Source organism: Vicugna pacos, chromosome 24 (assembly GCF_048564905.1).
Source record: "Vicugna pacos chromosome 24, VicPac4, whole genome shotgun sequence".
NCBI classification, from domain to species: Eukaryota; Metazoa; Chordata; class Mammalia; order Artiodactyla; family Camelidae; genus Vicugna; species Vicugna pacos.
The window spans coordinates 17,196,519-17,208,615 of record NC_133010.1 but is presented as its reverse complement, the minus strand read 5'-3'; the positions used below and the strand labels follow the sequence as shown (position 1 = coordinate 17,208,615).

At 32.8% G+C, this 12,097-nt stretch overlaps 1 protein-coding gene across 3 annotated transcripts in view; it reads right to left on the bottom strand.

Annotated features, from left to right (window-relative positions):
* The window catches only part of SS18 (SS18 subunit of BAF chromatin remodeling complex), a 56,324-nt gene that overhangs the window by 36,143 nt on the left and 8,084 nt on the right, over nucleotides 1-12,097 (bottom strand). For all 3 annotated transcript variants that reach the window (XM_072949081.1, XM_006205090.4, XM_006205092.4), the window contains exon 3: nucleotides 9,310-9,394. In XM_072949081.1, the coding sequence (XP_072805182.1) occupies nucleotides 9,310-9,394 (85 nt within the window). The remainder of the gene's footprint in view (nucleotides 1-9,309; nucleotides 9,395-12,097) is intronic.

Below are 12,097 nucleotides of genomic sequence, written 5' to 3'. Positions count from 1 at the left end.
TAGAAAAACTATTTTCTCCCTAAGTTTTTTTCCCAAAGGAAAATTAACAGATGAAACTTTTCTTGACTTAAACTGTTCTCCCATAATTCTTTTCTACTTCATAATACTGGCAGATGAAAAAAATAAATTAATAATAACTAACACTTGGTCAAAACTTAGAAATGTAATTTCTTCGAAGTATGTTTGTAGGAAGGATTTATAGACACACAATGCAGTCATATTTTCTACTGGTAAAATTATTCCTAATTCATATGATGAAAATAATTATGTTAATAGTTTACATTACTTCAGAAAGTAAACATCAGCTCTGAAAACCAATATTCCAATGATGCCTCCAACATTTACCAAGAAAGACAGGGCCTTATATACCTACATAAATGGAGCCAGAGCAGTATACATTCTGCATCATGTCAGCTTTGTATAAATATGTGGTCTCTCTCCAGGACCCCTTAGCTGTCAGGTGACACTGCCTGTAAGGATGCCTCCCTATGCTCTGTCAGTTCTGATTTTTGATTGGTTGCTACTTGCTATGGGCTTAAAATTGAAAAAGCAGACTTGTTAAAATATGTGTAAGATTAAGAATAAATAGTTTCTGTTACAAACTTACAATGCTTCCGGGATAAGAATACCCAAGCCCCAAACTAAGAAGTACAATGACTAAGTGTTAATATGCTGGCTTTAGAAGTTATTTTTCTCGTTTTAGGTCTTTTCCTATTTATGTCTGGTTTTTTAATTCCTGGGTTTCTTCCAAATAGGAGAAGCTTGCTAGATCTAGCCTCGTTCCAGATACAGCAAATATTACTAACATACATAATTCCTATTTTGGGGAGATACAAAAATCCTGAAAGTTGAACTTACATGTAATTATGGGCACATTTCCAATTCCCACAACCAGTTAAATAAAACGAAAAACTCCATTCTGGAAAACTTCAGTAGAATCACACTAAAACATATAGTTCTTTTTTAGGGTCAAAATTTCTCCAACTACAGTTAGTAACTAGTATATTGTCCCTTCTGGCAGATTGCTTGTATTCATTATGTGTTCTGCTGTTTTAGTTTTTCCACATTCATCTCTCTTCCTGTTTCACCTCCAATCCAATTGCTTCCCCTCTAGCTGATTTTTCCCCCTCTCCAGCCCTGCTTTTATTTATTAATTCAACCCTCTGCTGTTCCCCTACTATGAGAATCTATTTATTTCTGGTCTTTCTAAAACCCCTTCTCCTGTTAACTTAAACTTCCCAAGCAACTTAACCCTCAAAATACCCATTTTTTAAAATGAAAATTTGACCATGTATTTTAAATAATACTTTGACCAATATTAAGAGGGAAAATTTTTATTTCAAAATATACTAATGGCAATGTTTATATTCTTTAGTAAAACATGATGTAGAATGGTGACTCCGTGTGAAATGAATCTGAAATAATGGTAGGTTTGTAATGAAATGTGTCTCTTTCCTTTTTTGGTGGGAGGATAATATAATACTGTCCCTGAATATAAACAGTAATCATTTTTACTCTCCTGTTTGATCTATAGGGAAAATTTTAAATTCTATTTAAAAATACAAAAAATTCAGTAAGAGTTTGTAACTTAGCAATAGGTGAGAATGGATTAGTAAATTCTGAGCTAGAAATTTTGCAGTACCGTAATGAATTTCTATGGTAAGTTTATTTTACCACATTGGTTTCTCAAGAATTACTACCTTCCTGAGGACAGGCAAGAGAAATGAGAAAATAAATCTCAAGATACATGGTATAACCCAACATTTTTGTGTTCTTCATAAAAGCTAGAGAGAACATGGGACACTTTTAAGAAGTTGTAATGTTTACGACTTTAAGGCATTTTCATATTTTATAAAGACAATACTTCAAGACAAAATGACAAAACCCAGAATTGCACAGTATCTTAAGTTACGTAGCGAATTTCAATTGGCTGGGTAGAAGGGATACGGAAGGGGTAACAGAATCACCTGAGAACGCTTGGCAAACTATCCCTACTCCCCCACCACCCACGAGATTCTGGTAAGACTTTCTGGAGGGAAATTTCCCCCCTCCACACTCAATGCCCTGACTTGAGAATCGCTGTCATAGTGCATTACTGTTACTGATGAGAACGTGTTCAGAATGTGTCACATCTGTCAGATGTACCAGAACAACAACAAAAAGGATCACTGAGTTATAGGCCACCATGGTGATAATAAGCTGAATTCTTAACCTGCCTCTTAAACCTATTACTATACTCCCCAAACAATCAGCAGACCCATTCATTTAACTTTTTTTTTTTTAACTTAACACCTAAGTACAGGAATAATGCCAGACAAGAGAGAAACAAAAATGATTAAGGCATTCATTTCCACAACACAATACAACAATCAAATTATTGCACGCTATAAAATTTTGATTCAAGCTCTAGGAAAATCTAACCAAGTCTCACCCTGATACACAAACGTAAGAGCAAATGATCAGACTTTTATTTCCATTCCATCCAAGTAGCAACATGACTGTTTTCAGGCCTGGGTTCAAATCCCATGCTACCACTTACCAACTACAAGTCTCTCGACACATTCATTAATTAATTGGATTTAGTTTCAGAATGGGACAAATATCTTAAAAGATTCTGGGGATGAAATAAAACACTGAAAGGACCCAATACTCAGTAGTCCTTCCACAAGTGTTTGTTCTCTTTCCAATGAAACAATCATATCTGAGAAGCCATAAAAATAACTGGTATTCTTTGGATAGCTAAACAGAATTCAATTTTAATAGTTAAAAGAATCACATAAGGTAATGGCAGATTAGGTCATTCAGGCCTCCACTGCAGACAACAGAAAAAACTGGACAAAGTACTTTAAAAATATGGTTAAAGATATGGAAGAGCAGGCAAAGTAGTAAAAAATGAACAGACCAAGATTCAGGAGAAGAAAAAAATCCAGAGACATGGGCTCAGACTCAGGGGCTACATTGGCTGTGGGCATGTTATTTCCCAAAACTGATAAAGTCATCAATCCAGAATGCAAAAATCTCAACAAACACCAAGCAGGATAAATAAATAAAAGAAATGCACACCTAGAGATCATAAACTGCAAAAAAAAAACTTCAAACAAACAAAAAAAAAAACAACAACAAAAAAACTCCAGACAAAGCAAAAAATCTTCAACACAGTCAAAGAAAATAATCAAATTGCCTTCAAAATAGCATTTATACTGACAACTCAATTTTCAAAGATACAAGCCAGAAAACAGAGAATGATGAACTTAATATGCTCATGTCCCAACCTGAAATTTGTCCCTGGTAAAAACATCTTTTAAGAATGATAGTGAAAAAAGGGTATTTACAGATCAAAAACTAACAAAAAAAGGCCTTAAGGTATCTGTCACCACCAAACCAATGCTAAAATACTGAAATATGTTCTTCAGGGAGGAAAAAAGCATCCCCGGGTGAAGGGAGGAATGAAAAGCATCAAAAATGGTAACAATGATAACTCTAATGAATACTAACTTTAAAAAAAGTTAACTATCACTTGTGAAGAAACACCTACAGATTTAAAATGCGTAACAGCAATAGATAAGTTATTGAAGGAATGAATGGAAATAAAGTATCTAAGAGTCCTTGAATTATAAACTATATCATAACCTCTAAATTATTACTTTCAAACTAGCAAAGAAAAAAGGGAATAAAAAAATTAATTATAAAGACAAAGAACAGAAAAAAAGGGAATATATGACAGATGAGACAAACACAAAGTGCATCATTATATGATGGCAGGTTTAAACTCAGATATATGAGTGATTATACTCAATATAAATGGAATTTAATGTTTCAATTAAATAACAAAGATTGCTAGAATTGGATTGTTTTTTTATCTACATGCTGTTCCTAAGACACATATCTCTAACACAAGGAAATGGAAAAATAGATACACCATGAAAATTCTAAAGAAAGCTGACTGAGCTACACAAATACACATTTGTAAAAGTTGACCATAAGCTGGACTGTAAAACAAATCTCAAAGAACTCCCAAGAACTGAAATCATACAAAGTGTTACCTAACCACAATGCAATGAAGTCAGAAATCATTAAGAAAACAATAAATCCCCCTGTGTTCGGAAACTAAGAAATATATTTATCAGCCCACGTAAAAAAAGAAGAAGTAACAATGGAAATTAGGAAATATTTAAATAAATATGAATATACTAGATATTCGTCACTAAGAGGGAAATTTATGCCCTTAAATGCACATATTAATATGGAAGGATGAAAATTGATGAAGCAGGTATTCATCTCAAAACTCAGAAAAAGAACAGCAAAATACACCAAAAGAAAGTAAAAGGAAGTAACAAAGATAAGATCAGAAATTCATCATAGCCAAAAACATACAAAAGAGCAATGGTTCAAAGTGTGAGTCTCAAGATTCTTTTAGGGAATCCGAAAGGTCAAAATTATTTCCATAAAAATACTAAGATATGTTTGCCTTTCATGCTATGTTGATATTTACAATATCATGGTGCAAAAGCAAAAGCGGATATAACTGATGGACCCTTAGCATGAACCAAGGTATTGCTCTGCTGTAACTCACTGTATCAATGACTGCCACTGACCAGCAGTTAAAGAAAGGAAAAGTCATTTTCACTTAAGAATGTCCCTGATGAAGCAATAAAAATGATTCATTTATTAAATTCTCCAAGTCAGTTAAGTATTGTATGTGATAAAATGATAAAATAATAAACATATCTGCTGCAAATCAAAGTCAAATAAAAACTGTGATTGAGCCGCTTGCAGATTCAGGCACTGTTTTCATGGAACACCAATCTTACTTGAAAGAACTATTTCTAGATAAATTATACTTCTCCAGGCTTGGGGACTTGGCAGGCATTTTCTCAAAACTGAACATAGTGAGCCTGGAAGACAACTGACAGCATTTGTTGCCAATGATCAAATTTGACTTTTCAAGGAAGAACTGGGAATTTGGCAAACCTGTATCTACTGTCCTGAGCTTGACAGCATCCCAATACATAAAAGAGACTTTTCTGATTAGCCTGGGGTGATTTCAAAAAATGTGGTTTTTGGTATCATATAATGAAATATGTCAATATTTGGAAAATATGAATAACTAAGTAAACTTACATGTTCTCAGTGATGAAAGCATGATGTTATGAAATCATGCATGAGTAGAAGATCCACCCAAAATGCAAGACAGAACAATGTACTCTAATGTACCAGAGTAAGAAACACGTATTGCTATAATTGCTGCGACTAATCCTTAAAAAAACACTTACTGAGATCTGCTGTTCTACCAAAGATTATCTACAAGCTGAAAAGGCTATTAAAATATTCTTCCCTTTTCACACTCCATGTCTGTATGGGACTGGATTTTCTTCTACTTCAAGCAACACATATTATGCTAGATTAAATTCAGAAGTGGATATGAGAATACAGATGTTTTCTACTAAGCCAGACATTTAAAAGAAATTTGCAAGATCATTAAACAATGCCATTCATATCTCACTAAATTTGTTCTCAAAGATATACTTTTCCTTTTTCTTTAAAGAATGTTATTTATATTAACATAAAATAGGTTTATTATTGTTCATTTTAAATGAACTAATATTAGCGTAATAAATACCATAAAAAATTAATATATCAATATGTATCTATAACCCACATAAAGCTCCTCAGAATACCCAATAATGTTTAAGTGTACTGAGGTTCTGAACAATAACTTTGAGAAATGCTGCAAAGAGAACTATCAAAGCCAAAAACTGATTCTGTAAAAAGACTAAAACAAGAAAAATACAATGAACACTTGGCAGCAGTGATCAAAAATTATTTTCAAAGAGAAGGCACAAATAAACTACGTTGAGAGTTAAAAAAGAAAATACCACTACAGAGCCTACAGACATTAGAAAAAAGAGATTATTTCACGAACTTTATGTCAACAAATTTGAAAATTTAGATACAACGCTTAAAAGCAGTTTACCAAAATAGGCAACTCATAAAATATAGAAATGTATAAACTCTCCTATAACTATAAAGAAATTAAGTAAGTAAATAAAAGCCTTCTCACAAAGAAAACTCCAGATCCAAATGTCTTTTCTAAAGAATTAGACCAATCATTTAAGAAATAGCTATACTATGCAAATTCTTCCAGGTAAGAAAAAGTGGGAAAATTCTGCAGCTCATTTTTTGAAGCCAGCATAACCTTAAAATAAAAAGCAAAGGCATTATAAGGAAGATTAAAAGTCAATTACTCTCATAAACAAAAACACAAAAATTTGATCAAAATTTTAAACTGCATACAGCAATTTTTTTTTAAAAAAACCTGACCAAGAGGGTCATGAATAAGTAGGTTAATTACAAGAATCCAAGACTGAGCATGAGGAAGTAAATCAATGTAATTCACCACGTTAACAGATTTAAAAAAAAAAACTATGATCATCTCATTAGATGTAATAAAAGTACTTAGTAAAAATTTAACATCCACTCAATATATAAACTCTTAGCACAATAGAAACAGAAGGGAACTTCCTTAATCTGATAAAAAGTATCTACAAAAACTACAGCAAACATCATACGTAATGGTCAAACAGTGCAAGCTTTCCCTTTGTGATCAGGAACAAGATAAGATGTCCTCTATCACCACTTCTATTCAGGAATGTACTAGAGGTAGGTCCTAGCCAGAGAAGTAAGGCAAGAGAAAGAAATAAAATGCGTAAGGACTGACAAGAAAGAACAAAACTCATTATTCACAAGTGATACGTTCGAGACTGTAGAAAACCGAAAGTATCTACAGAAAAACTGTTAGAAACAGGAGTTGAACAAGACCAAGATTCAAAATCAACTGTGTTTCTATGTAAACAGCAATCACAATTACAAAATAAAACTTAGAAAACACAGACCCCATTTAAAATTGCCTCAAAATATATGAGGTACCTAGCAACAAGTCCAATGAGAGATGCACTAATCCTCTGCAGGAAAATCATAAAATTTCACTGAAAGGTATCAAAGGACTAAATAATGAAAATATATGCAATGATCGTGATTTGAAAGACTCAATATTGCAGAGATATCAATTCTTCCCATAGTGATTTAGAGTCAAAGTAATGTCAATGAAAATTACAAAAGGATTATGTTGGACATACTGATGTTCAGTGTATATGGAAACGCAAATGACCAGTAGCCAAGATAGTCTTGAAAAAAAGTAAGGAAATAAGTAAAGAACTTCTCTAACATATATCAAGACTTCTTAGACTCTGACAAGTATGACAAGAGAGTGGAATTTATAAAAAACTAGCCAACAGCACAGAATGGAGAGATCAGACACAGACCCACACATATAGGGAAACATGATATATGATACAGATGGCATGACAAAATAGGAAAAAGATATTTTGTTCTGTTTTTCCAGTAGATAATGCTGGGAGCTGGTAATTAAGCACATGGCAAAGATCACATGAACATTCTTTCAGATTCAAAACAAAACTTACTAATTATATATCCCTAGTGAGATATATCTAAGGACAAGTATATTACTGTTAGTTGCAATCTTGGTGGTGTTAGACTGAAATTATGTTACATAGACAGTAGTATAAAGCAAATAAACAGCTATAATAATATTAAGGTACCAAGATTTTTAGAATAAGACAGAAGAGAACCTAACACATAAAATCAAACCTAAGTAAAAAAACCCTTTCCTAAAGTGGAAATATCACTAATACAATATTTTCTTTCTTTTTTAAAAAGTGTGTTTACTATCTCTGCCCACTGAAAATGCCTAGAAACAATGGAAACTCATTAATAACGAATGCCCAAAACATCCAAATTGTGGTCTCTAACATCAGTTCCCATTGGAAAAAAAAAAGGCAGGTTGAAAAAAATAGTTGGGACAGAATAGTTCTGGGGCAGAAAATATAACCAGCCTGATTATCTCTCACAAATCCTGGAGCAGAGACGCTATACCAGAACACTGGAATCATGTCCAAACAACACAGGAGCCAAATGAAGAGGTTCCCACTGACCAAAGATGAGACAATTTGAGTATCATAAAGAATGACTGCAATGGATTTAAACACGTTAAAAATATAAAAATGTGTAACTTGAGATAATAATTTAAAAAAGCCAAAATCCTTGGTCATCCTTCTCAGATTGCTAGAGACCAACTTGTTATTCTGAAAATTGGTAAAGGAATAGAACCAAGTCTTTATCATGACTTTGCTATAGGGACCCTCTATTTTAGGATAACCGAATATCTGATGCAAGGAAATTTTTCTCTTTAAAAGAAGTACAGCTAATCCATGCAGGAGGAACTGTAAAATTGGAAACTTATCATTCTGAGATCCCAAAAATCAAACAACGGATCTGGTCAACAGGCACCAATGACTGCTCAAGCCATTAACTGAAAGGTATATGGGCAACTTTATAATGGACTGATCAGACTAGTATCGACTGGGCACACTGATTAATCTTAACATCACTAAAAATAGAACAAAATATGTCCCTCCTGCTGAGATACAACAGGCAACACACAGCACCACCAGTAAAATACTGAACATAAAACTAAACCTAATTATAATCAAGCCTCTCTATCTATAAATTAGCAGTTTATAGGAAATAACAGATGAGATGGAGGAACATATTAAAGGACCATGAGGACCACTGTTATCATCACCCAAATCCAGAATGTAAGAAATTCTACAAAATATGTGACCCAGTTTCTTCAACAAATAAATGGACAATAAAAAAGATAAACTGATAGAGATTAAAAAAGACTTAAGATATATATCAAACAATGCAACAGGTGGACTTGTTTGGATTCTGTGGCAAACAATCAGTAAAACATTCAAGTTTTTTTTATTTTTAGATAACTGGAGAAAATTGAAAACATCCTGTGTATTATAAGATATTAAGAGATTTTGGGGAAAAAAAGAGATTTTGGCTAATTTTGTTGCATGGGATAATGGTCCTTATCTGCTAGAAATATATATTAAATTATGTATATAGTGTTTAGGGATTTGCTTTAAAATATTACAAATTTATTCCTAAGTTATTTGTGCAATTCCAAAATTAAATAAATAAATACATGGGTGGGTGGGTAGATAGATGGATGGATGTAACTTTCTGGGGGAGGGAATCAATGCTAGGTGAATTAATTCAAATCAAATATGAAGGCAAAACAATAAAGCTTTTAGATCATATAGGAGGGCAGAAAAGGGCAGGATTTACTAAGCAAAACTCAGAATCATTAAACAAAAATGTGTTATTCTGTATAGAACTCTATAAAAATTATCTACTTCACACTGTTTTAAAGGTACTTACTGCTGGTAAAAGAGACTGCATATTTTGATTAGAATCTGCTATTGTAGCAAGGTAGACCAAATTTGTATGCAACATCTGCTGATACCTATTAAAAGAAAACAAATATCAGTATTAAAAAGTAATTTCCTTCCTGTTCACACACAAACAGTATTCTACTTCTCAAGTATAATAAAAGATTTCTGTTACCTGAACATCAAAAGCAGTTCAATTTTTTCCTAGTCCCTGTGCAAAATAATTCCAAATAATAAGCACAAAGATAATAATAAACACAAAGATCTTACCACATGCTAGATATTGCTACAGTTGTTTTATTTAATGTTTTAAATGTTTTTTCCTTTTTATTTTTTATGGGGTTTATTTATGTTAATGGAGGTACTGAGGACTGAACCCAGGGCCTTGTGCATGCTAAGCACACACTCTACCACTGAGGTAGAGTGAGGTAAAGGTTCTTAATTTCTCCATTTCACAGATGAAGAAACTAAGGTTTAGACTTGTACAAGATTATGCAGCTCAGCTTACATGGAATAACTGAGAAAGGTACCGGCTCTGTACAGACTACACATGCGTCTCTCAAATAGATCTAGACTGAAGAAATTCAGCAGAACCGATATGCTCATTCCCTCCTCTCTGCCATTTTCGTGTTGCCCACATCCTCAAAGCCAAGCACAGTTAACATGCTCTGCTAAAATGTCAGAGAAGGGGAGGAAACCATTCGTTTCTTTCCTTCTCACTCCTGCAGCGGTGACCAGCAACTCATGCCTGCTGTGGTCACGCTGCCCACCTATCAGCATACAGAGGACAATGAATGGTGTCTCTAATTACAAAAAAAGGAAAAAAAATTATATGCTAAAGCATAGAGATGGAGGAAATAACAGGACACCAACACCATTACGAATTAAGTTTAAGAAATAAAGCAAATTCTCATTATTAGAGTTAAGTGAGTAAACATGTTATACTTATGAATTAGTTTTGCCTAGCCTCTCTTCATAATTTTAAAAATTAACTCAGATAAAACCAGATTAAAATTAGTAGTGATCCAATCACTAGTGTATGTTAAACCCATAAAATACAAACTTAAAACCTGTATCAAATTGTCAGGCTTTTAGAATCTCATTTACTAATAAATACTACATCTAAATTAAAATAATAAAAATAAGTCAAGAGAATTTTATTCAGCTAAAATAAAGCCTTCTAATACAGATGCCAAATGAAATAATATTCCAAAGCAGACACCATAAAAGGAATCCTTTGCTTTTCTTTGCTGCATTACGTTTCTCCTGTAGAAAAACTGGTTTCATTACTTTTTTCTTATTAGAGGGGAAAAAACCTATTACTCCCTGAACTTAAAGTTCCTTCATTAACACGATTATGCTTTTTTAGTTTGCCTGTCTGCTTTATTTATTGCGGTATAACTGATATATGAAGAACTTCACATAGTTAATGTGCACAGTTTGATGATTTTGGACATATGTGAAAACATCACCACAACCAAGGTAGCAGACATATCCAACACTTCCCAAAGATTCTTTCTTTCCCCTTGTTTTTGTTTTTGCTGTTGTTTAAAAACAAGTCTACGTCCTTAACGCTCCTCACATACACACTATGTTACTCAATCAGACATGATATATTGTTATAATGATCCTTATATAAACAATGACCAAGAATGATCATTTTGTACTAAATTATTCATTAAAGGTAATTATGTCATTGAAATTCTTCAAACAGCACTAATAGACACCACTAGCTGTGAACTATTTCATTATCCCGTAGACATCTGAAATGATACACAAACTTTGCCATTTTTTAAAACATCAACCAATCATTTTTAATTAGAACATATAACCCATTTCAAAGTCTACTCCATCAAATTTGCCTTTCCTTTTCTGAGTATTAGCATGGCTCTATTATACGTTCTCAGGTATTTGCTGAGAGTTGCTGAGTGCCCTATCAAAAATAAAAATACCAACCATACTAAGAGACTGGCTTACTCATAACCCTGCAAGAAAAATGCTTATTAGTACTTTAATAAGCTAGTGTTAAAATACTGTTAAATTTAATCTGCCACACTCTGAAGGCCTCATTTATAAAATAATGGGAGTTAGAAGACTTCTCTGAAGTCCATGGTGGTTCTAAATATCTATAAATACAGCAACTTTTATAAAATACTTCATTTTTAAGATATTTCCTCAGCTATCAAATCTTTTTCATTTTTAATCCTGAAATAATTTCACATTTACAGTTTCCAGAATAGTGTAACAACTCCCAAGTATATTTCTCCCATAGCATCTTTCTCATCAGCATTTTATGTCTTATTCTATCTCTAAATACACACACCAACATACACATGCATGCACACACTTTCTTCCAAAACCATGAGTCAGACATAATACCCTTTTACTCCTAGTACTTCAGTGTCAATTTCTCAAAAACAAGGACATTCCCCTAAATAACCACAATACAACCATTATACTGAGGGAATTAAAACTGATACAACATTACCATCGAATCCATAGAATTCATTCAAATTTCTACAGTTTTCCCAATAGCTCTAAAGCTTTTTACCTAATGTAAGGAAGTGGGTAAAAATGATCATTTTTAATAAATCTTCTCTAACTTGAATAGGTCTTCTTTTTGTAAAATTGCATTCTTTTTACAGCATTTATCAAATAAGCTTATTCTAAGATTCTTCTACAAATATTAAAGAAACATTTTCTTGATAAACTTTTTATTTTTTATTATATAAAAACTACTACATTTGTCACTGAAGCAGTTACTTTTTAATGCACAT